Below are 27,113 nucleotides of genomic sequence, written 5' to 3'. Positions count from 1 at the left end.
GAAAGAAGGGAAAGAAAGAGGATAAGCATTTATTTAGCACATTCTAGTAGTCAGGGGTGGCTAGGTGGTGCAGTGGATAAAGCACCGACCCTGGAGTCAGGAGCCTGGGTTCAAATCTGGTCTCAGACACTTAATAATTACCTAGCTGTGTGGCCTTGAGCAAGCCATTTAACCCCATTTGCCTTGCAAAAAAAAACCGAAAACAAAAACAAAAACATTCTAGTGGTCAGATACTGTGCTAAACACTTTATAAATGTTATCTTTTCATCTGATCCTCATAGCAAGCCTAGGAAGTGACAGTTGAAGAAATTGAGGCAGGCCGAGATTAAATGACTTGCCCATGATCACATAGCTAGTAAAGGTCTGATGTTCAAAATTCATTTGAACTCAGAACTTCTTTCCCCAGATTCAGGGAACGATTTAGCTGCCTCCACAAGCACTGAATTTAGAGTCAAACAAGTTAAGTTCAAATCCTGGTTTCTGTAATGAAACCTTGGCCAAGTAGCTTCATCTTCTTCCACATGAAGTGATTATCCTCATGTGTAAAATGGGAGGGGAGGGTGGTTAGATCATCTTTTGCCACATTTCTATTCTAGAACTTTTGATATATATATACACACACACACACACACACACACACCTGTATTGCAACTATCTATGCCTAAGCCAGGACTTCCTTTCTCCTTAGGCAAGAGGACCTGAGATAAAATCCTGCCTTTTACACTTCCCTGCCTATATGACCTTGGGTCAAATCATTTAACCTTCCTGCCTCAGACTTTGCATCTCTACAATGGATGGTTTAGATTAAATGATCTCCAAGCAAGAGATAAAGCATGGACTAGGAAGGTAGTTGGCTGAGTAGATAGGAGGGAACCCTCATTTTAAATAATTGTTCCTTTTTTTTTGCTGAGAACCAGAATAAAAAAAATAAAATGTCTTTAGTTACAGATTTTCTTATCAATCTCCTGAAATGACTGATAGGATGCATGTTGACAAGCTAGCTATTGCTTACTGATTCCTAAGTGTCAACAGATCAATGACCTTCCTCTTTCTGAGTTCTGCCCCTCTACCATCATTCTTGAGTATTGGAATGGGCAGTAGCTGAGTACAGTAAGTTCATGAGCCTCATCATATGTGTGCCCTCTGGAGGACTGGGCCAGGCATTGGCAGCTTGATCCATAAAGCAGCAAGGAAGATGGTTTTCAGTAGTAAGAGGGATTCATTGCCACAGCCCTTGGTAAAATTGTGGCAAAGTATTCGACAAAGTACTTTCACAAGCTGTATTTTAATCAATTTTTGTATTACTTTCCTCTCAGGGTTGTTGTAAATATTATTCCCATTTTACTTGGACGACCCCAAGATTCAGATAGGTTCTATGACTTGCTTAATGTTCACAGCTAGTAAATGACAGAGATAGGTCCCAGGTTCTTCTTTCTTCTACTATATTACACAGGTGAAATCAGTCTTGGGGAATCGGAGGAGGCTTTTTCAGGGGAAAAAATGGCATTAATGCAAGTGAATGTTGGATTTTGACAGATGAAAATAGGGAGAGCATTTCTGAAACAGGGAAAGTATGAGAAAAAGTACAGAGCTAAGAAAGTAATAAACTACATTTAGGGGAAATTTGAGTAATAGCTCTAGTAATTGCCATTTATATATACTGTTTTAAAAGTCAGAAAAAAATGCTTTATATACAATGTACCATTTGGGCCACATAATTCTAAGATGTGGTTATCAGAGGTATTAGTATCCATATTTATAAATGAGGAAACTGAGGCTCCTATCTAAAACCATTTATTTGACTCTGTCATATTCTCACACTGTCACCTCTTATGCATCCTCCTTTTAATAACCAAGCTCTTAGAAAAAGTGTCATATACCTGTTTGTTTTTTTTATATTTAAATGTTTCTCCTGTATTTTGTAATTCCATTGATATTTCTGGCTACTCTGAATTTCCACTGGTATTTCCTCTCTTCTACTTACTTCTTGCCACTTTATAAACTGCCTTCTAATCTCACCATTCTTTTGAAACTTCTTTCTCCAGAATTCCAAATGAATTCTCAATCACTAAGTCTGCTAGCCTCTTCTCAGTCCTCATCTACCCTGATTTTTCTGCAGGGTTTGCCACTGATGACTATAGCCTTCTTCTTCCCTTCCTGGGTTTTCGTGACACTATTCTTTTCTGATCCCCTTCCTATTTATCTCCCCAGTCTATATTGGACTCCTTTGTTGGATCTATATCCTGTCCCCTAAGCTTGGTATCCCCTAAGATTTTGTCTTGGAATTGATGTTTTTTCTCTATGTTGTCTCACCTAATTTCTTCTGTTACCATGGACTCTCAGTATATGTGTGTGTGTGTGTGTGTGTGTGTGTGTATATATATATATGTATGCATATATATACATATATATACACACACACATACATATACACATACACGTACATACTATATATATATATATGTATATATATATATATATATATATATATATATATATACATATATATATATATGTAACTAGCACTAGTCTCTGTCCTGTGTCCCAGTTCTATATCTCCCTATATCTCCAATTACCCATTGGACATCTCATAGACACCTTCAACTCAACTTAACTGAAACATAATTCATTATCTTCTTTCCCCTGTTCAAACCTATCCATCCTTATTCCAAAGTCCCTTTTTCTGTTGAGGTTACCACCATCCTCATCACCAAAGTCATTCTCAGATCTACATGCATCCTCATCCATACACCCAATCAATTGCCATGTTTTCTTTTTTTTTGTATCTCTGTGATATCTCTTTTTCTTTTTAGGTTTTTGCAAGGCAAATGGGGTTAAGTGGTTTGCCCAAGGCCACACAGCTAGGTAATTATTAAGTGTTTGAGATTGGATTTGAACCCAGGTACTCCTGACTCCAGGACTGGTGCTTTATCCACTGAGCCACCTAGCCGCCCCCTGTTGTAGTCATTGTGAGACAGCTACTTATTGTGGATCTAAAGCCCTGGACCTTAAGTTATTAATAATGAACCTGAAGTTGGAAAAACCTGAGTTTAAATCCAACTACAAACTCTTACTACTTTTGTGATTTTGAGAAAATCATTTAATCTCTGTCTGCCTCAATTTCTCTATCTGTAAGAAGCATCTATCTCCTAGACTTGTTGTGAGGATTGAATGAGAATATCCATCAAGTATTTTGCAAATCTATTAGCACTATGTACATGGTAGCTATTTATATTATTGTTGCTATTTTCTTGGTTTGATTACTTCACCCTGCCTCAGTTCACATAAATATTCTCAAACTCTTCTAAATTCTTCATGTTCCTCATTTCTTACAGTATATTAATATTCCATTACATTAATACACTACAATTTGTTCAACTATTCCATATTTAATGAGCATCTTGTGTGTCTAGTTCTTTTCTACCACAAAGTGTAGTTAGAGATGTTTTGATATCTCAGTGTAAACTCTTATATCTATTTATCTACATATATGTGTGTGTGTGTGTGTGTTTATGTGTGTGTATATATCCTGTTAATTACTCTTTTTTTCCATTTTTATGCAATTTGTTCAAAATTCTAAGTTGGTAGCCTAGGTGCTTTTAGGTAACTTCTTAATCATTATCTGGTTCCATTTGCATCTCTCCTGGGCTGGTTTTCCTCTGTAGAATTTTAGCCTATGGAATCCTATTTATTTAATTTCCAGTTAGTTCTGGGTCTATATCTGCCTGGCCCAATATTGCATATGATTTTTATTGCATTATGATCTGAGAAAGATGCATTCACTATTTTTGCCTTTCTGCAATTGATCATTAGGTTTTTATGCCCTAGTACATGGTCAATTTTTGTGTAAGTGCCATGTACTCAGGAAAAAAAAATATTCCTTCACATGAAAAGGTAAAATTAAAAAGGTGGGGGGGACTGCTATCAAATAAGATGAAACTGGCAATATCCCCACCTGGAAGAAAGACTTTGACAGCTCCCAAGAATTGTAATTTTATTAGAGAAAATTTAATTAGCCAGAAGAGATGGCTATACATGACTTATTTGAGAAACTGTTATCCAATAAGCTGAAACTGGATATGTCCTTAACCTGGGAGAAAGACTCTAATTAACTCTCAATAATGGTAATTCTAGTAGAGAGAATAGCCAGAAGTGATAGGCTCTCAAGACCTTTCTGTGACTCAGATAGAATGATTTAAATGCAATTCCTCCTTAGAAGGGGGTTCAGTAAAGAGATGGGAGGATGGAAGAGACTGAATGGGGTAAATCTCATTAAATTAAGAGGTACAAAGGACTTATTGCAATAGAGAGAAAGAAGGAAGGAGGTGAGAACCACCTGAATCTTACTCTCATCAGGTTGGCTCAAAGTTAACACACACACCCAGTTAAGAAACTTATCTTACCTTTAAAGTGTTAAAAGGGGAAAAGGGGAGGGGGAGGAAAGGGGGATCAACAGCAGGAAGGGAAGGTGGAAGGGGCAAAGAGAAAGGAGGAAAAAGGGGAGGGGGATTGGATATAGGAGGGCAAACACACTGAAGGTGGTGGTATTCAGAAACAAAATACTGGGGAATATGGATAAAGGGGAAAAATGGGGGGAAATACAAACAGAGGGAAGATAACATGGAAGGCAATAAAGAGTTAGCAATTATATCTTTGAATGTGAATGGGATGAACTCTCCCTTAAAACATAAGCAGTAGCTGTGTGGCCTTGGGCAAGCCCCTTAACCCCATTTGCCTTGCAAAAACCTAAAAAAAAAACAAAAACCAAAACCCCAAAAACATAAGTGGGGCAGCTAGGTGGTGTAGTGGATAAAGCACTGGCCCTGGTCAGGAGTACCTGGGTTCAAATCTGGTCTCAGACACTTAATAATTACCTAGCTGTGTGGCCTTGAGCAAGCCACTTAACCCCACTTGCCTTGCAAAAGCCTAAATAAAACCCAGAAGTGAATAGCAGAGTGGATTAAAAACCAGAATCCTACAATATGCTGCTTATAAGAAACTCATCTGAAGCAGAGAGATACATATAGAGTAAAGGTAAAAGGTTGGAGCAAAATATATTTTGCTTCAGCTGATGTGAAAAAAGCAGGGGTAGCAATCCTTATCTTGGACAAATCAGCTGCAAAAATAGTGTTCAAAGAGATAAGGAAGGAAACTATATCCTAAAAGGTACCATAGACAATAAAATAATGTCAATACTAAATATGTATGCACCCAATGGTAAAGTATCCAAATTCCTAGAGGAGAAGTTGAAGGAGTTACAGGAAGATATAGACAACAAAACTCTACTAGTGGAAGACCTTATGCTCCCTCTCTCAGATTTATAATTTTCTTTCTTGCTATGCCTTTGAATAGACTGTCCCCCATGTCAGCAATGCACTATGTCCTTACCTCTATTTCTAGTTCCTTCAAATCTCAATTATATGTCATGCACAATGGTCCTCTCAGTTGTTAGCACTATTTCATTGTTCGTCAAGTTAGCATGTTCATACTTCTCTGCACACATGCTGTCCCCTATAGTAAAAGATTGAGATGAGTGACTATTTCATCTTTATCCCCAGCACATAGTGCCTTGTACATGACAGGTTTTTGGTAAATGTTTTTAGATTGGATTTCTTAGACAGAACAAGTACGAAGAAAGAAAAGAAGATAGTGGAAACCAAGAGGTTTGTTATATGGAAGAGAAGCAGAATGGGCTCCTAGAAGGAGTCAGAAGACCTGGTCTACTTTTGCTTGTCATTTAGTAACTAAAATGGTGATACTAACTTCATTTCCCTAGTTCTATTAGGGTTGTGAGGCTTCTATGAGATCATTAAATGAGATCCAGCATTATTTTTAAACACTCTAAGCAGAGCTTGATTGGGAAGAGAAATATCATATAGTGATAGAAATTATTAGCTTTCAAGAACATTGGAGAATCACAAAATTTCAGAATTAAAAGGGAATTCAGAGGACATCTAGTTTCATTCATACTTGAACAACTATCCCTTCTATGATATCCTCAACAACTGCTCATCCATCTTCTTCTTGAAGACCTCTAGTAATGGACAACTCTCTTTTGCTTTTGAAAAACTTTAATTCCTAAGATGTTTTTCTTTTTATTGAAAAAATATCTGCTTCTCTGTTCTGAGTTCTGTACATCAGAGATAAACAGAACAAGCCTAATCTTTTTCCCCCTGATTCAATAGTCTTTCAAATACTATTAATTTGCTTCTCTGGGTTAAACCCCCAAATCTATCAATCATCTTGCTATCCATGTCCTCTGGACATGTTCTGAATTTTCAATGTGCTTCCTAAATTGTCCACAGCTGCCTCATTTTGTTTATTATGTTTTTGTCATTCACTGAGTGATCCCTTTGGATCCCTTTCCTCTCAGATCTTGTTTGGCATTTTTCTATTTTATTTTTAATGCAATTATGATGTAATATTGTATAATTTAGACATTTTTGTTGATCTCTTATCCCTTACTAGGCTGTAAGATCTGTGAAGGCAAAGAGACAACTTGGTTTATTTAAATTTCATCTCCTTCTCAGCACTTCACTATGTAAAGGACACTATTTGTCACACAAAAGGCACTTAATAAATGCTAGTAGTTCTTATAAATACAACTTGCACATTCCATTGAAGCCCACTAAGTCTCCTAGATCTTATACATATTGTGTAGATGAATTTGATTTTTGGACTAAAGTATAAAATACTTAAGGTTTTATCTATTAAATTTGATCTTAGTTGATGAAACCTATCACTCTATCCTACTGATCTTTGTTGATGCTGATTTTGTCATTTGACATGTTAACAGATCCTTCTTAGTTTTTTATCATTTGCCAATTTTGTAGTTGTCATCTATGTCTTCATCTAAATTATAGAATCATGGGTAATAAGATTTAGAATTATTTATTAAGGGATCTTAGAAATAATTTAGTCTGATATGGAAATGTGTTTTATATGATTGAACATATATAGCCTGTATAAAAGTGCTTACCATCTTAGGAAGAAGAGAGGGGAGGGAGAAAAATGTGGAACTTAAAATCTTGTAAAAATGAATGCTAAAATTTTCTTTACATATAATTGGAAAAATAAAACTATTTAAAAACATCTAGTACAGTCAATCCAATTTACAGATGAGGAAACTAGAAACCAGAGAGGAATAGTGATTGCCAAATGTTATGTAGACAGTAAGGATAGAGACAGACTTAAACCAATATCTTCTGACTATACATTCAGTACTCTTTCAACTATTGCATGTTTGGCTTTTTTATTGATAAAAACATTGTACAAAACAGAGCTGATTGTTGACTTGTAACACACTAGAGACTTGCTTCCAAGGGACCATCTATAGCTATTCTTTGGAACCCTAGTTCTGATTGCCTAATAGAACTACCTTCTAGCTCTTACATCTCTATCTTAAACATAAGGTTATCATTTGTGACTTTTAGGGGAGAGTCTATTTTATTTGTAATTTGTAGCCCCAGTTCTAACCTCTTTATAGAAGGTACTTAAAAATACTTGTTGATTGATTTTGTCAAATGCTTTGCTGAAACTCATGCACAATATGTCTAAGGGATTCCTCTGCTCTACCAATTTGGTAAGCTAGTCCAGAAAAAGAAAATGAATTTAGTCTGGTATGACTTGAATGCAGGCTGGGTTTCTTTTTTCTTCTTAGTACTCATTGCTTCCCTTTCCAAATATTCACAAACCATCCCTTCAATATGTTCTAGAATGTTGACAGAACTCATCTAGCTTACTGGCTCATTTGAATCCTCTCTGTAGCCTTTTCCCTTTTTGAAAATTGGAATAGCATTTGGCAATTTTCTATTCTGTGGCCCCTTTCCCATTTTTCAAAGATCACAGATAGCAACTCAGTAAATATATCTGCTAATTGATTCAATCATTTGGGTTGTGATTTGTATGCACTTGACATAATCAGCAAGAGAAGCTAGGTTCTTTCTTACCATCTCTCTTCTAAATTGGGGTTCTGAGTTCTGTTTCCAGTCTTTTTAGATGATAGCATCAGAATTTAAAACAAACAAGCTCAAATCTCTAAAAGCCATAAGACAGACCAAATTTAACAAAGGTTAATGAAAATAAATATAAATATCCAAACTTGGGTTCAAAAATTAATGTCATTGAGAATAAGAGAGGTGAGGCATGGATAGGCAAAGTTAATGTGGAAAAGATCTAGGAGTTTTAATGAACTGTAAATCCTGTGAGGATTTATTGTAAATATGTGAGGCTATATTCAATTGAACAAATATTTATTAAGCACTTTCTAGGAGTAAAGGCATTATGCTGGGTGGTGATGATATAAAGAAATGATAAAGTATCTCCTCTCAACATACTTATATGGAATATACTATGTATGCAAGTAAATAAATGCAAAGTGAACAAAGAACATCTTTATTTAACATTTGGAGCACATTACTCAGTTTAGTTCTCCACATTCTAGAAAGGATATCAATAAGCCAACAAGGTCCCAGAGAGGGGCAACCCTCCATATCATGCCATTTAAGGATCTTTATTTGAATGCCACATGACTCATTGTCTTCAGTTGCTTCCTTAACATCCCCCTTCAGGAACAAATTACATTAGATGCTCTCTTTAGATACCTTCTAGTTTTGAGATGCATTGATTTTGTTCTAATTTTCTAGACCAAAGAATATTCTTCATAGATAAGCCAAAAAGTATTTAATCAGCCCTTGCCTATAAGGAAGTCATGGTTCTATGAGGAGATAACATGCCAACTTCTATGTATAAACAACATATAGGTTCATACATTTATGAATGAGGGATAATTGTCATATGAAGGCATAGAATTAAGGGGAATTGGAAAAAGCCATTTAATCAGTATACATTTATTAGGCAACTACTAGATTCCAGACACTATGCTAAGCATTAGGAGTTTAAACAAATGAAAAGGACAGTCTTTGTTCTCCAGAAACTCATCATCTAATGACCAAGCAGCATACAACAGCCATGCACAAATGAGATATAATAAGGGTAAATTGAAGATAATCAACGGAAAGAAAGTATTCCTTATTAAAAGCAGAAAACAAAATCAGAGTTTGAGGAGGAAAGAAAGGGAGTGCAATGAGCAAGTTGTCTTTGTGCAGTAATTCAGAGCCATGTAGCTTGGCTCCTCCTCGGCTTGAGGGTGCCTGGACATCAGATCGCCCAATTGTCTAGGGCAGGGGCTAGAGCAGGAATGAATCTTAAAGATATACCCCAACCCTCCTCATATTAAGCACTAGGAAATTGGAATCCAGGGAGTTTAGGTGACTTGTCCAGTGCCATGCAGCTGGTTACTAACAGGCAAGACTAGATTGGAATCTCTTTGACTCTTTGTATTACATCCCATTGATCAAACCATGAAAGGTTCCCCGCAGACCTTTAAGTACATATCCCACTATATTTTGCCACTTCTCATCCCTTTATTTTTGGGGAAAGGGTTTCTGTGGATCATCCCCAGGGGAAAGATGGTATCCTTGGCTGGCGTTTTGGAGATGGAGTAAAATGGGTGACTCAACAGCAGAGTGGGCTTTGCAGCTAAGATTTTACATCATGACCAAGCAGATTTGTCAGGCAGCCAGGGAGAAGTGTGAGGGATTTTTTGCCCTGTTCCAACAGCTGTCTTGGCTTTTCCACACTCTACAAATCCCCATGGCACTTTCCTTTGCTGGCCTCCAACTTTTCTCAATTTTAGAGTATTGCCAGGTCAACAAAGGCAGAAAAAACAGGAGGGAGATGGAAGGCTCTGGGACAAGCATGGTCAGATGTCCTAAAGCAGAATTATCAGACTTTTGGATTTTGCCATTGAAGCAGCTCTCTACTTTTTCTACTCCCCACCTTGACTTCCCCATTTCAGGACATTTCATCCTTTCTTTGGATATTTATCTCTGACTCAGGCTCTCTCTCTCTGCCCTTATATTTCTTTCAATCGTACTTTTTATCCCTTCCTTTTATTTCTCTGCCTTCCTCTGTTTGCTCTCTTTTCCTGGCTCTTTGTAGACTCCTTTTCTCAATCATTTTCATTCTCTCTCTCTCTCTCAGCTCCCTCCCCTTCTTCTCCCCCCCTCTGTCTTTGTCTCTCTGTTTCTTTCTCTCTCTCTCTCTCTCTCTCTCTCTCTCACACACACACACACACACACACACACACACACACACGGCATCTGTATTCACTCAGCTGTATTATTCCAAAGCTACAAAATTAACTAGAGCCTTTGATGACTCAGGTTGTTTGCCCTAGAGGAGGAAATATTGGCTTAGGGTGCCATTTTATTTTCACCGAGTCCTGCCTGCTTGTGTCAGCTTCAGGCTAGCCTCCTCTTTGCTCCTCAACACAAGAGTCACCCTGTAAATAACAGTCAAGTGTGATGCTGGCTAGTGAGGAGAACAGATGGCAGTTCTTGCCCTTCCCTGGTCCCCCTCTGGCTTTCCCGGTCTCCCTAATTCTTCTTTTCCTCTCTTTCAAAGGAAAGTAAAACTGAAAATGGAGGAGGTGGTAAAACAAAAGGTAACGTGTTGTGGGGAGGAGGGGGAAGCTTAACTGGGAACCCACAGAATGAGATCAATTGCCAGGGTCTACTTCCCTGTGGTAAAGGGTAGAGTGTTGGGCAGGGAAGGTGTTTACTGGGCTAAGGAACAGGAGGTTAGTTAGAAACTTGGCCAAATCAAGGTAAGGATTACAGTTCTACTATTACAGAGTCCTGGGCGCCAAAGCAGAGCACAGGGCCTGGGCCCCTTTCCTGTTGACTCCTCCAAGGCCTCATAGTATATCAGTCACAAGAGAAGAATTCTTTTTTCACTTTAATGTGTCTCTTTCACCCTGAATACAAATGAGACCTTTTTTAGAGAATATCTTCAAGGCATCTTCGCTCCCTCTCATTCCAGGGATGCTTTACCCTCTGACTGGTGATGGGCTGGTTCTCTCCCTCATATCAGTACTTGGGCATTGCTTATGGAAATATCTAACCTACTTAGGTCCTAGAGGCAGTTATGTGTCTGATCTCTTATAAACTTGATTATAAGTTCTTACAATGAGGTTCTCCAAGCACACATTTTCACAATTTCTGGACTAGAATTTCTGTCAGAAAGAGTCTGACATTAGAACTCAACTAACAGACTTACAGAGGGATTGGCAATTATGGATCTTCCTCTCCCACCTTCCACTCAGATATTCATTGAAGGACTAGATATTTCTCCCTTTTACCACTTCGTGCTTTCATAGTCCTTAATATGATAGGTGACTAGATCCATATGAGAAATGGACTTACACTGAAATAGGAAAAATTTGAATTAGATCTAGGTAAAAACTTCTTGTCATTCAGTCTTTGGAATATTGGAAAATCTAAGATTAAACTTCTCTTTCTCTTCCATCTACAAAAACTTGAGTTTAACTCTACAGTCAAGGAATGCTCAGTTGGTATCTAGAATAGGATCTCTTGGACTTTTTATTTAAAAGAAAATATTAAGATTTTCAATTTTAATTGGTTTCTTTTGTAATCCTGTGTATTTTATTTTTGTATTTCTAAAGTCATTCTAAAAAAGGGACCCTATAAAGTTCATCAGACTGACAAAGAGGCCAGTGACATAAGCAAAGTTAAGAACGATTCTAGAGCAGTGGAGGATTACAAAATGCCAGAGTTGGAAGGGACTTTTAAGGGTATCTAGCTCCAGAAGAGGAATATAGCTTTCCTTTCCACATTGCAATGTTCCCTATCTCAGTTTTCATATGTCTCAGGTCAGCAAAAGAAATTAAATGATAATTTTGGGGGAGTTTTGCAGAAGCCACAGATAGCATATGAAGGCCAGAAAATGACACAGAAAAATTTTAGAAACTCAGAAATACATAAAATATTTTTGTTGTCTTGTATAATGCAGCCTATGACCAAACACTTGACTGAAATTTAACAATAAGATACTGTAAATACCCTATTTAAAAAATCAGACTTCTGATACAAAGGGAGGGCCAAAATATTTGACATAAATTTTCAAAATTGTGGGGTTGCTACATCTCCAACCCCTGCAATGTGAAAGGGATAGCTGTACTATTTATAACATTCTCAGTAGGTCATTCATTATCTAAGCCTCTAGGATCACTTAAAACTTTTTGCAAACCTTAAAGTACCATCCAAATGTGATTTCTTGTTATTTGTTATTGTCCTCTGCCGAGGTAGCTCCTTCCATTTTGGGACAACTCTGCTTATCATCAGTAAGTTGATGTAGAGCTAAAAATCTAGCCTGTAAAGAGAAACCCTCCATTGCTTCTTCAACAAAGTGCTTGAGACTTACTTAGAATGTTAGAACTGGAAAGGGCCTCCTGGGGAGATGATCTGTTCATCCTTTTCATTTTACAGACTCTAGCAAGGGAAGATGAATCAGCTCTCCGGAGGGCAGGCAGACAGACAGCATCTGAATATTTATGAGGCTCAGTGGTATTGCCCAGCTCATTTGGTAAATATTTAACCAGGAGGACTACTCTCCCCCTTTCCCAGTCTGGCCCTCTTTTCCATGGGACGGTTTTGGCATCTTAATTAAACCTTCATGCGTGGGGAGGATGTTGACAGTGGAGTCCAGAGAGCTGAGAAATGGGCAATAGGAGCTAAGACTCGTCTAATGAAGGAGGATCAGAGAGAGAGAGTGGTGGACCTAGTTACTGATCTATCAGTATGAACTCTGTGCATATATTTATGAGCACACCCCTTCCTCAGAAATGGAGGAGTGGAAGGCTAGGAGACTGGGAACTTTCTTTATGTACTCATAAAATCTATTTGGAGCATCTGGAACTATCTTCCTCAAATTTTTCATCACATTTTTCCCCCTTGTTTACAAACCCATTAATAGTTTTCTGTCATCCCTTTGTAGTAGTGAAACCCACTTCTAACCTGGGTTCCAAGGCTACTACATTGGCTGATCCTACCATGTGGAGCCTTCAGTTTTATCACTCCTAGCTAGATACTCTTAGCTCTGGTTGGTCCATTGTGCTCATAGCTCATATCCATTCTCTACTCTGAACCTAAATTTTTCTGTCAATTGGAATGTCCACTTCAGGATTTACCTTCTCTAGGTAGTTTCTTAAAATAACTTAATTTGTCTCCACATCCTTTTAAATAAAGAGGTTTTTGTTTTTTGTTTTATTTTTTGCTTTTACTGTTACTCCCTTTCTTTTTCTTTTTTAATTTATTCAGTATTTTATTTTCCCCAGTTACATATACCAACAGCTTTTATCATTTTGTTTTAAAATTTTGAATTCCAAATACTCTTCCTTGCTCCCTCCTACCTGTACCCCCTATTAAGAAGGCTGTCAATACCCCCCCCTCACCGCCGCCATTAAGAAGGCTGTCAACAGGCTATACATGTGTGGTCAAGCAAAATATTTCCATGATAGTTATGTTGTGAAAGAAAACAAATTTTAAAAAAACCTCAAGAAAAATAAAGTAAAAAAAATTCTTCAATCTATATTTAGACACCAGTTTTTTTCTCCTTGGGAGATGAACAGCATTTTTCATCATAGTCCTTCAAAGTTGTCTTGGATTATTACATTGCTGAGAATAGCTAAGTCATTCATAGCTAGATGAGGAATTTTTTTGTTTTTTAATTTAATTTTTAATTTTTTATTTTTCCAATTACATTTTATTAAAGTTTTTCAACATTCATCCACTTGTAAATTTATGTTACACAATTTTTCTACCACTGTCCCCATTCCCTTTCCCTCAGTGGTGAAGGTAAAAGTTGTGCATGTACATTTATATTTAACATGCTTACATATTAGTCACTTTGTGACCAATTATGAAGAATTAGGACTAAGGAAGGAGAAACAAAAGACCAGTTTTTTTTTAGAGTGAATATAGTAGCTATCCAAATTCTGTGATTTTTTTTTTGTTTTTTGTTCCTCTCCCCCTCCCTCCGGATATGGATGGAGTCTATAACAGGTCTTCCTAGCTCTCTGAACTGCTGAGAGGAGCTTCATCTATCATAGTTAATCAATTCACAATGTTGTTAATGTGGACAATGATTGCTTGGTTCTGTTCTCTTCACTCAGCATCAGTTTGAGTACTTCTTTCTATGCTTTTCTAGTCCAATCATTCATGGTTTCTTGTCAAGTAATAGTACTCCATAACATTCATATACCACAATTTGTTCAGCCATTCTCCAATTGATGGATTTCCCCTCAATTTCCAATTCTTTGCCACAACAAAAAAGAGCTACTAAATATGTATTTGAACATGTGGGACTTTTCCCATCTTTTTATGATTTCTTTTGGATATAAGCCTAGTATTGGTATTGCTGGGTCAGTGGGTATGATCAATTTTACTGCTCTTTGAGTTCCTTATATCTCTCTGGAATGGCTGGATTGGTTCACAACTCCACCAACACTGTATCAGTATCCCAATCTTCTTACAACCTCTCCAAAACTGATCATTTTCTCTTTTAGGCATCTTAGTCAATCTGATAGGTATGAAGTAGTATCTCATTGTTTTTCAAATTTGAATTTCTCTAATCAATAATGGTTTGGAACATTTTTTCATATGATTATATATAGTTTTAATTTCTTCTCTTGAAAACTGCCTGCTCATATCCTTTGACATTTTTCAATTGGGGAAACGACTTGTAACCTTATAAATTGGATTAAATTCTATATAAATATATATTTTAGAAATGAGACCTTTATGAGAATTCCTAGCTGTGAACATTGTTTCCCAGCTTTTTGCTTTCCTCCTAATCTTGACTGCATTAAATATAGTCAAAATCCTCCATTTTGTAATTTATAATTTATTTCGTTTCTTATTTGGCCATAAATTTCTCCCCTTTCCATAGATCCAACAGAGTAGTTTTTGATCTGTTTATTGGTCTGTAGTATCACTCTTTATGTCTAAATCCTATACCCATTTTGACCTTATTTTGGTCTGGAGTATGAAATGTAGAGTTTAGACCTAGTTTCTGCCATACTATTTTCTATTTTTCCCAGAAGTTTTTGTCAAATAGTGAGTTCTTATCCCAGGAGTGAATATCTTTGGGTTTGTTACTGCTCTTTCTTTTGTACCTATCCTAATCCACTCAGACATTACTTAATTTCCTTTCCAGTACCAGTCAATTTTGATGCTTGCTGCTTTATAATATAGTTTTAGATCTGGTACAGCTACCTTCCTTTGCTGATGATTTATGTATATTTATTTTGTAACTTGCTATTTTGCTGAAGGTGTTAATTTTTTCAAGTAGATTATTAGCTGATTTTCTTCTCTAAGTATGCCATCATATCACCTGCAAAGAGTGAAAGTTTATCTTCCTCACTGACAATTCTAATTCCTTCAATTCCTTTTTCTTCTCTTATTGCTAAAGTCAACATTTCTAATACTATATGGAATAGTAGTGGTGATAATGGGAATCCTTGTTTCATCCCCCGATCTTATTGGAAATGTTCCTAGTTTATCCCCATTATATATAATGTTCATTGATGGTTTTAGATAGATACTACTTATTATTTTTAAGGAAAACTCCATTTATTCCTATATTCTGTAATGTTCTTAATAGGAATGGATGTTGTATTTTGTCATCTATTGAAATAAACATATATTTTCTGTTGGTTTTTATTGATGTGTTCAATTATGTTGAGTATTTTCCTAAAATTGTACCATCCCTTCCTACTTGGTATAAATCCCACTTTATCATGATATATTATCCTAGTAATAACTTGTTGTAATCTCTTTGCTAACATTTTATTTAAAATATTTGCATCAGTGTTCATCAGAGTATAAATCAGGAGTTTTTACCTAGGTTCTTTGACCTTATAGAAATTTTTGATGATGTGGCTAATATAGAAATTACATAATTTGCATGTATATAACCTTTATCTGATTGCTTGCAATCTCAGTAATGGCAAAGGAGAGGTAGGAATAGAAATTGGGGCTCAAAACTAAGAAAACAACATCAAATGTTAAATAAAATGTCTTAACATGTGATTGGGGAAAAATTATTAAATTTTTTTGGAAAATAGAATTTCCACATAATTGCTATAGTTGCTATAATTGGACCAAACTCTTTCATATCCACTGAGTAACTCTTAGTGTAAGTCACTGGACTTCTCTGAGATTCATTTTCTCTTAAATCTAAACACTTATTACCTGATCTCTAAAATGAAGGGGTTAGACTGAGGGATCTCTAAAGTCCTCTTCAACTCAATAATTCTGGGATTCTAAGCCCAAGTAGTCTGAATCCTGCATTAAACAAGTCACATTAATACTCTACCAAGAACAAGAAGACCTTTGGAATCTGGTCTCTCTTGGTGCCTCGAAAACTTTAAGTTACTGTATGGTAGAAGGAATTTTCCACACTACTAAAGTCACAGATCTAGACCCCTCTACCAAAAACTATAACAATCTAAATTCTTCTTTTTCACCTCTTTCTCTCTTTCTTCTTTCCAACTCCAGTATTTCTCTCTTTTCCCTTTTCCTTCTTTCTCTTTTCTTCCTTTCCCTATTCCTTTCTTTTCCATCCCCTTCTCTATTTCTTCCTCCTTTGGAATAGAAACCAGTCATAACATAACTCCTTATTATACAATCTTAGATACAGCTTGGGTCATATTGCATCCCTAGATACCCAATAGTAGCATGTACTAGAAGGCTAGTATAATCAGGTGATTCCAACAGTTGAAGATTAGTCTTGTCCCCTGAGAGAAATACATAGTTATAAAACCTTAGGAGAGAGGTCATCTAGTCCTGTATGTACCTGACCAATGGATTTTCTGTTCCATGTTGATTCTATGGCATATACTCTCCTATGAAAGTGGACAGAGTCCCTGTCTTCTCTGGCATATGTGGTCACCCTATGAGTGTCATACTTATGATGATATTATGAGTACTGAGGACTGAGAACAAAAGATGATAACCAAGTGTACTAGACATAGTGAAATAGGAAAGGAAGACTGTGGAAGAGGAGAAGAGGAAGAAGAAATGATGAAATTTGGCATGGTCTGGTACCTGAATACTGCAAAGGAAATGCTAAATTATTTCCACAGTAGCACTGAGGGAGTTCTGTTTTAACTTTCTGGTATGGATATTAAAAAATACAGCGAATTGTGGTTTCACTAGTAGTTTTTATTTCTGTTTTGTTGTTCTTCAGCCACTTCAGACTCTTTGTGATTCCATTTGGGATTTTCTTGGCAAAGATCCTGGAGTGGTTTGCCATTTCCTTTTCCAGTTCATTTTTGCAGATGAGGAAACTGAGGCAAATGGGATTGAGTGACTTGCCTGAGGTCACACAGTTAGTAAGTGTCTGAGATTTGAACTCAGGTCCTCCTGACTGTAGGGTCAGCACTCTATCTAACCACTGTGTCATGCCACTGCCAAATGTTGGGGATACAGAGTCAAAAATAGAGCAGTTCCTTTCCTTGAAGAGCTTGCATTCTATCTGGAGATACAACAGTTTACAGGTAAGTATGTGAAAAATATGAGCAAAAAGGCATCATGGCTAGTGAGATGACCTTAGATTCAAGAAAAGCACATATCCTGACTCTGACACATGTTGGTTGTGTGACCCTGGGCAAGTCACTGAATCTCTCAGTGACCTGGGTAATATTTATGTAAGATTATATCGAAAGCATGTGTGGTTCTGAATTGGTGAAGTGTGTTTCTTCATTGGCAATTCCTGATGCCAGTGAAATCAAAGAATCTGCCTCCAAAATCACCAAAAGAAAGTAACTAGTCTGAGGGATGGGTTGGGGAGGGATGGCATCACAGCTTGGAGGAAAATCAAGATCTGATCCAACTTCTTCATTTTATAGATAAAACTATCAAGATCCTCCCCTAAGGGTCACACAGGGAGTAAGTAATAGGGCTGAGATTTGAACCCCCCAGATCTTCTGATTTCAAATTCAATATTTATTCCTTTCTTCTACTAAACTGTGCCCCTTTCAAAGGTAAGTTATATACCCAGTATAATACAGGGATTGATTTCTTTATTGAAAGAGAGAATTTGAGAAGTCTTTAAGGCTTTCCTCATCTCCTCCCAGATATCTCTTGCTTCTTCAACTGAACCCCAGCCTTCATTGGTGTCTTGATGTTTGAATCTGGGTTAATAAATTAGAAAATTTGGAATACTGGGTCCTAGGGAGGGGAGAGGATGGGTCCAGGGCTTGTGTTTAGTTTGTCTTCTCTGGCATTCCCAGTTGCTTTGACCAGCATAGTCTGGAAAGAAGATTCTCTCAGCCCCTTGTGTCTTCCTAGACTCCTACCCATCCCAGCTTCTTCACTTAAGGAAAGGAAGGTGGGATAAAATGGGAGAGAGATGAGCTGAGACTAGTGTGGGGTGTGTGTGTGTATGTGTGTCTAGCAGGGAGGTCAGGAGCGATGACCAGAATAAAAGCCTCTGTGTTTGGACCTTGAGTTCCAGGAGGCAGAGAAGGCCAGGGTGTGGTCAGAAGTTAGTATGTTGGGAGGTGGTGGCACATACACCTTACTTCTTATTGGCAGGCGTGTGTGTGTGTGTGTGTGTGTATGTGTGTCTGTGTAGGGCAGAACGTTTTCCCTGCCCACAGAGGTGACTGTCTTTCAGCTTACTGACTTTCCTTCCTACTCACTTCTGAGTCAGAAAAATGCATGACTTCATCAGTAGCTGGTGCAAGACATTCTCCACAACTGTGTTATTCATTTTCCTTTGGGCTGAAATTTAAATTATATAGCAGCTCTTGTCATCCTTTAGATTTTAAAATCTTAGATCTAGAAGAGGATGGGATTTCAGAAACCAGCTAATTCAACTCCTTCATTTGGTGGGTGATGAAGCCGAGGCCCAGAGAGGATGATAGGCTTGCTCAAAGTCATACAAGGAGTAAAAAATGAAATTAGAATTTGAACCCAGGTCCTCTGACTCCTGAACCAGCATACTTTCCACTGTGTTGCATCCATCAGTTCCTATAACATTTTGAAGTCTGAGCTAAATCGCTGGAATGGGTCTAGAAGGCTCTTTCTGTGAATTGTGGGTTACCAATGTGAAATTCTGTTAGGTAGGGTTCTGGCTTCCCATGACTTGGGCTAGGCAACAGAGTGAGGGTCTGGGTCTGAGTGGGAAAGATTGAGCAGATATGGAGAATGGGATCTGGAGAGACTATAAAACAATGACCCCCAGGCAAGAAAAAAAGTGAAAGTTTAACTGGAGAGTTGGTAAGTTAGCTTGGTATCTCATCGCTTCTCCTGTCTTACTTCCCAACCCTTTGGTCTGGGTGCAATAGCCTAGGCTGAGAGCAAGTACCCCCTTTCTGCCAGGGATCATTTCTGGATCATCCTCATTAATAGAATGTTAAGCTAAGGGAAGATTTTGTTGTTGTATTTGTGGTTCATTTGTTTCAGTCATGTATGACTCTTTGTGATGCCCTTGGGGGTTTTCTTGGCTTACCATTTCCTTCTCCAGCTCAACTTAGAGATGAGAAAACTGAGGCAGGGTAGCTAGGTAGTACAGTGATAGAACACTGAACTTAGAATTAGGAAGACTCATCTTCCTAAGTGGAAAAATTACCCTAGATGTTTACTAGCTGTGTGACCTTGGGCATGTTACTCAACTCTGATTTGCTTCAGTTTCCTCATCTGTAAAATGAGTTGGAGAAAAAAATGGCAAGAAAATCTGGGAGAGGGTCACAAAAAGTTGAACAAGTGAAACAACTCAACAACAACAAACTGAGGCAACTTCTCTTGGTCCCACAATTTTTAAGTGTCTACCAAATTTCAACACAAGGAGATGAGTCTTCCTGACTCTCGGCCTAGTGCCATCCAATTGCCCTAGAAGACGACTTCCATTTATTTTATTTTTTAACAGAAAGGTAAATGCCTTACATGAGGTTACATTGCCACCTGAAGGCAAATTTATTTACATGAGCTTCTGGACCCTGCCTCAAATCATAGGAGTGTTTTGGAATGAGAGTATCTTGCCTAGGTATTTAAAATCCACATAGCTAGATTAGAGTTGGGGACTATCTGGACAGAATCTGAGCATACTTATGAGAAGGCTACCCTTCCCTAGTGCCCCTTCTATGATTACCTTTGGTGAAGGTGATAAAAAAGAGTTTAGAATTAATTCTGAGGTATTAGAGACTTAAATCAGAGGACAGTGCATGTGAAAAAGATCTTGCAGTCCAACAAACTACATGACAATTAAGACTTAGCAATGGGATGTAACAACTGCTAAAAGCCAATCCCCTCAAACCACACTTATGTACTCATTAGAATAGACCATGGAGGCTGTGCTTGAGAAGAAATCTTCACTATGATGTCCCCAACAAGTGACTCTTCATCCTCCTCCAAAGAGGGGGAGAGCCCACTATCTTCCAAAGAGCCCATTCCATTTTAGAGTTGTTGTGGTTTGTCTGTCGTTCTTGAAGAGGACTTTGGGGACCATGACATGCAAATGAATGGGATTTAAGTGAGCGTCATGCAAAGTCCCTAGCACCTAGCATTCCTCTGTCTTAATTTTTACTTCAGGGTAATTCTAGTTGTTAGGAAGTTTTTCCTTTTTATTGAGTTGAAATCTGCTTCTCTGTAATTATCCCCCATTGCCCTAGGCAAATCTTGGGATGCATTAATTAAGAGCTTTGTGTTCAGAAAAGAGAGGTCATATTCCCATTGTACTCCTCCTTGGTCAGACTCATCTGGACTTGAGTGTTGTCTTAGGCAGCACATTTTAGGATAGATATTGAGAAGCTGAATCCATTTATAAATTTTAGAATTATCAAGAAAGACAAATAATTTGGTTTTTCTAAGGTCTTTTAGGTAGAGATATATTTAGAAGTCACCTTGGATGATGTGGGGCCTAGATACAAGGTCAGACAATGACCTGGTACCTAGATTTAGTCTCTAGAACTTGGTGTCCATTCTTTTCCTGTCTCTAATCTCTCCTTCACTCAATTGCCAAAGTAGTTTTTCTGAAGTGCCCCTGACCATGTGATGCTCTTGTTCAATAAGCTCCCTGTTTATTGTCTCTAAGATAAAATACAAATCCCTCAATTTAAAACTCTCTAAACTCTTTATAATTTTGCTTGACCTTTTGGACTTTCCAGGATTGTTGCAGATTATTCTTTTTTTTTTTTAGTTGTTTTTTTTTTGTAAGGCAAGTGGGGTCAAGTGGCTTGCCCAAGGCCATACAGCTAGGTAATTATTAAGTGTCTGAGACTGGATTTGAACCCAGGTACTCCTGACTCCAAGGCAGGTGCTTTATCCACTATGCCACCTAGCTGCCCCTGCAGATTATTCTTTACCCACTTTGGTCCAAACCATCTAACCTAATTGTTATTTCCTGAATTCTACATTCTATCTTTTGGTCTTTGAACCAATTACTCTCTGTGCCTGAAATGTCTTCCCACTTTAGGATTCTCCCTTAGGATCCCCTCCTTGGATCCCATGTCTTCTTTCAAGACTCAACTCATTCAGAAGCCTTTCCTGATTTCCCTAATTGTTGTATATTCTTCTTCCTCAAATTACCTTAAATAGAAAGATAGCCACCTCTTTATACAGGATGCATTCCTTTAGAAGAATGTAAGTTTCTTGAGGGAAGGAACAAGATTTCAATATGTATATATTTCTATTACAAGTGTTCAATTAATGCTCATTTCATTGCAGTGATACAGTTAGGATCCAATCAGGTTAGGATCCATTCTAATCCATTATGGCCCAACTCAAGTCTGTTTAATCTGTGAATTCCCAGTGATCTCTCCTAATGAATCCCTCCAGGATATTCACCGTTCATAGTACACAAATAAGCTGGTGATTAATTCTGCCTTATTACAGCCATGGCTTCCAGCAGGGTCCATGTCTTTCTATCTTTGATCAGCTCAGTAAGTACTTGCTAATTTGAAGGAAGGCACTGGCCTTGATAATGCCTCAGGTCTCTTCCAAAGGCAATTACAAAATTCCTCTCTAGTTATTAAAGAGTAGAAGGCAATCCCTGGAGCAATCCTGGCCCCCAGTGGCTTTCAGAGGAACTGGAGGATGGCTGTCTTCTCTGGATACACCTGGTTACCTTCTTCAAAGCAGCCTAAATCTTAATCCTTAATCTCAGACCTTGAGAAAGGAAAAACATTTAGGTCCCCAGTTCCCGCCAGCCTTCCACCACTGAGAACACTTTGCAGTTTTCCCAAAAGGTCTCTTTGGTGTCTTCTTCCTTCCCTTCCCTCTCCTTTGTCTATTGAACTTTTCTTTTGTTTCCCTCAGTAATTATGTATGGAATGACCTAGGATTCCATAGCTGAAGCCCCCTGGAGTTCATTCGAGCCAGTCTTCTAATTGTAGGTAATATAAATTTTGAATCATCTCAGATAAATAAGAAGCTTCTGGTCGAGTTCCATCAGACATCCTCCTTGTTTTTAAAATGTCCAAGTGTGGAGATTTTGCATCTTTATTGAGGGTTCTGTCCCTTACAGTGAAGAATTTGTTCCATGGAATGCCCTTTTAAAAAAAAAAAGAGAATGGACTCAAAGGCTGAAAGTCTATTCACCTTTCATTTCAAGCTCAAATGTTGTTTCCTCCTCAATACTTTTACCTCCCTCCCTGGTCTTGCACAGATTTCACATAGCACACATTAATTTGTCTATGAGGGTATGATGATCTATTTAAAAAATTATGGTTTCTTATAGAAGTGTCGCAAGCCCCTTACCAGAGTGCAATGGCAGAGCTTGTGTGTGAATACATTGGGTCTATAGGGGTGAGCAAACTATCTTCCATGTTCCATCCCTATGAGGGCAGGGATGATATCTCATCGATCTTTATATTAGTCCCTCATAGAGAACATGTTCTTAATGAATTTGGTAACCCAAATCTTATGACTTCATGTGAATAATAGCATTGTAAAGCATGAGAATCCTGACTAGTAAGTGTCATCAAAAAATTTGAGTTCTGCAGTGGTCAATCAGCAAGCATCCAGGAGACAGCTAGATAGTTCAGTGGATGGTAGATTGAGTTTAAAGTCTGGAGGTCCTGAGTACAAATCCTGCCTCAGATGTTCTAATTGGATGATTCTTGGCAAGTCACTTAACTTCAATTTCCTCATCTGTAAAATAGAGATAATAAGATCACCTATCTCTCAAGGATGTTATAAGGATCAAATGAAATAATAATCATAAAACACTTAGCATAGGGCCTGTTGCATAGTAAGAATGTTAACTATTATTATTTATTAAGTGCTTACTACATGAAGGGTATTGGACTTGTTCCTGATTATCTGATTACAAAGATAAGCTGCTTCCCACTTCTTCCCTCGCCATGTCCTCCTAATCATTTTTTTTTTGGCAAGACAATGGGGTTAAGTGGCTCCTGACTCCAGGGCCTGTGCTCTATCCACTGCGCCACCTAGATGCCCCATGTCCTTCTAATCTTAAAAGCACCTGCTCTACTCCCTCAAATTTTGACCTAGTGGAGCACAAATTACCTCAGTTTCCCCAAGTGTAAAGGGAGGGGTTCAGATGAGATGATTTCTAAATCTCTCCTATGATCAAGGCTGAATTGCCTGAGATTCTCCCCAATATGTTTTACCATTCTGGGTCACTGATGTCCTTGATGGAACAAGATACTCCAGCCCTTGACTACTTCACTGACTATCTCCCATGTCTCCTTCCTCATCTCTGCCCCCAGGGCTCTCTCAGCTTTCTTCAAGCACCACTAAAACCATCTCTTCTACAGGAAACCTTTCCCAACCCCTCTTAATTCTAGTGTCTTCCCTCTGGTGATTATTTCCCATATAGTATGTATGTAGCTTGTTTGTACATAATGATGTGGGTGTGGCTTCCTCCATTAGAATATGAGCACCTTGAGAGCAGGAGAGATATTTCAGCACAATATTAATATTGCTTATTGACCGATTGATCAACAATCCCTGCCTACTTGCTTTTTATTCATACACTTCCCTCTTCCCCAGAGCCCCTCTCCTTCAGTTTTCCCTTATCTTTTTCTGTCTGGATCCTGCTTAGTTCAAAGTCCACCTCCTGCATGAAGTCTTCCCTGAATCCCCCAGTCCCCATGACTTTTTCCTCAGCTCTTATGGTCTATTTGACTTATTTAATGCCTGGTAGATGATGTGGTGATAACAGGTTCGCAGTATGTACCTTGGAGAGAGACCCAAGAGACATGAAGTAACTTGTCTGGAGTCAACTTGCAGGTCAGAAGCAGAGCCTGAATTTAAATCCAGGAGCCTTAACTCCAGGTCCAAATCTCTTGCCACCCCATCCCGTGGCTTTATTTAATCTGTGCTTTTTTCCATGTGTGAATGTTCTAGTTCTCCAACTGGACTTCACACTCCTTGAAAGCAGGACCATGCTTTTTATTTTGCTTCCAACTTTGCTGATGAGCAGTCTTGGGATTCTTCAGTCTGCTGTTACTTCATTTCTTTGCTTTTTCCCCAGATACCACCATGGAGATGGTGCTGACCTTCCTATGCAGCCTGTTGGTTCCTCTGGTCCTAGCCAGTGGTAAGTGGACTCCCTTGCTTCCTGGGTGGAAGAGGCAAGAACCTGTAGCTCTTGTGAAGAAGGGAAAGAGAGAACAGTGCATGGAGAGAGGGAGGAAGAAAGGGAAGAGGAAAGGAACAAAGGGAGAGAAGAATGAAGGAAATGAGGAAGAAAAGTAAGGGAGAGAGGAAGAAAGGAAGAAGAGAAGGAGGAGGGAAGGGAAGAAGAAGAAAGGAAAAAAGGGGGAGAGTAATGAAGGAAAAGAGGGAGGAAAAGCAAGGGAGAAAGGGAAGTAGTGGGGGAGGAAGGAAAGAAGAAAAGTAGAAGAAAAGTAGAAGAAAAGGAAGAAAGGGATCCATGATAGGAAAAACAATAATCCTTGATAACACTGAGATCTCTTCCAATCCTAATGTAAATGATTATGGAATAGAAAAACCTCCTCCAGTTTATAGGATAGACTTGACATGAGGATTGCATGAGATAATGTCTTTGAAAATGCTCTGTAAGTGCTCTATAAATGAATTGCTAGTCTCCCCTCCTCATGTCTTTGTGTTATGTTTCCAGCTGCTGATCAGAAGAAAGAACAAGATCCTTTTCACTATGGTGAGCACTGGGCGACCCCTTGGGAGTTGTAAGGAGCAATATGGGGAGGATTGGGGTGAAGTTGTTTTAGGTGGTGGGGTGGGTGAGTTGCCTGAAAAGTGGTGGTCTCATGGGTCTCCCCCTCCCTTTTCATTCATACTTGGCCTTTCCCTCTGCAGATTATCAGAGCCTGAGGATTGGAGGCTTGGTGTTTGCTGTGGTCCTGTTTTCAGTTGGGATCCTCCTTATCCTGAGTAAGTTATGAAGGAAAAGAGAGAAAATAAGATTCCAATGAAATGACTCTCAAGACTCAGTTGTTCCCTAAGTGGGCTGGGTTGGAGGACATGATCTATGGGAATGGTGTTGTCCCCTTTTCTAATAACTGATCACCCTACTTAAATCTTGCTTTAAAAGCTGTGAGGGGCTGCTAGGTACAAGAGATAGAGCACCAGCCCTGGAGGCAGGAGGATGGGAGTTCAAATCCAGCCTCAGACATTTCACACTTATTAGCCGGGCAAGTCACTTAACCCAGATTACATCACATGCAGGGCCATCTCAAATCATTTTGATTCATATCTGACCACTGAACCCAGTTGGTTCTGGAGGAGAAAATGAGGCTATTGGCTTAGCACAGCACCCCCTCACTCAAATCCAGTTCACCTGCTCGTCATGGGATCACCTCCCTGATGTCATGGTCTTCTTTGAAAACGAAGATCAAACATCATCAAGAAACTATATGCTATTCTGGAGAGAGTGTTATACTTAGGGTTCAGAAGTGCTGAGATTTCTTCCTATAACACTAACTTTGTGACTATAGTCAAATCATTTACCTCTCTGAGCCTCAGTATTCTTGTCTGTAAAATAGGGAATAATATGGCTCATAGAACATACTTCATTAACAAGTGAAATGTTTATAAATACATTTCAGTTCTCAAAATGCTATAAGTTTTAGTTATTATAATATCTAGCATTTATATTTAAGATTTGCAAAACATTTACATATGTTATCTCATTTCATCTTCTCAATAACATTATGAGGCAAAGTCTTATTATTTTCATTCCTATTTTCTAAATAAGGAAATTGAGATTGAGAAATTGGACAGCTAGTAAATGATTGAGGCAGATTTTGAACTTAGGCCTTTCTGACACCAAGTTCAGTACTCCATCTAGTGGACCACCTAATTGCCTTTTAAAATTGTGATTGCTATTATTATTATTATTATTAATCTTCACCATTTGAACCTGCCTCCTATAGTTAAGAATATCTTCTATTCTTCTCCATGTCTGTTGAAATCCTGCTCTCATCCGTCAAGACCCAGTTCAAATTTGACTCATTCTTGTGAAATCTTCCCTGATCATGCCAGCCCACTGGGGTTCATCCTTATTCTGAACTCCTCTAGTTTTTTTTTCTGTTTTTTGCAAGGCAATGGGGCTAAGTGACTTCCCCAAGGTCATACAACTATATAATTTTTTTTAAGAGTTAGAGGTACAATTTGAAATCAGGTATTGCTGACTCCGGAACCATTCTCTATCCACTGCACCACCTAGCTGCCCCACTTCTCTAGTTTTAATGGTCTAAGTCAGTAGTTCCCAAACTCTTGGAGTATGGGGAAGTCTATTTAGCATTTAAGAAATCATGTAACTTCAATTAGCATCCATTAATTGAGAAAACACAGAATGGCAAAAAGCTACTAAATTGTAAAGTGAATCTTTATTGCATTAGTCACAGTAGAATCTAGACATATATAAAAAGCAGTAAGATACTCATATATGTGATATGGGCAGCTAGGTGGTACAGTGGATAGAGTGCTGAGCCTGGAGTCAAGAAGACTCATCTTCCTAAAATAAAATGTGGCCCCAGACATTTACTAGCTGTGTGATCCTGGGCAAGTCTCATTTCCTCACTTTCCTCATCTGTAAAATGAGCCGGAGAAAGAAATGGCAAACCAGAATCTTTGCCAAGAAAACCCAAAAGGGATCACAAAGAGTGGGACATGATGAAATGACTGAACTGAAACAAAATACTCCCCTCTTTTCCAGCTATATTCTGTGTGAGACCAGATTTTCCTCATAATTCAACCCAAATAACAGATGGCAACAAATTGACTATAGGAACAGAT

General features: G+C 38.2%; 1 protein-coding gene across 1 annotated transcript in view; it reads left to right on the top strand.

The window, feature by feature from the left end:
* The window catches only part of FXYD6 (FXYD domain containing ion transport regulator 6), a 48,479-nt gene that overhangs the window by 9,804 nt on the left and 11,562 nt on the right, over positions 1-27,113 (top strand). Inside the window, exons 2-4 of the mRNA XM_074215146.1 lie at positions 24,367-24,432; positions 24,976-25,014; positions 25,173-25,247. Coding sequence (XP_074071247.1) covers positions 24,375-24,432; positions 24,976-25,014; positions 25,173-25,247 — 172 coding nt within the window. The 5' untranslated portion in view covers positions 24,367-24,374. The remainder of the gene's footprint in view (positions 1-24,366; positions 24,433-24,975; positions 25,015-25,172; positions 25,248-27,113) is intronic.

This window comes from Macrotis lagotis, chromosome 1, assembly GCF_037893015.1.
Source record: "Macrotis lagotis isolate mMagLag1 chromosome 1, bilby.v1.9.chrom.fasta, whole genome shotgun sequence".
Lineage (NCBI taxonomy): Eukaryota > Metazoa > Chordata > Mammalia > Peramelemorphia > Peramelidae > Macrotis > Macrotis lagotis.
This window is presented reverse-complemented; position numbering and strand designations above follow the sequence as displayed.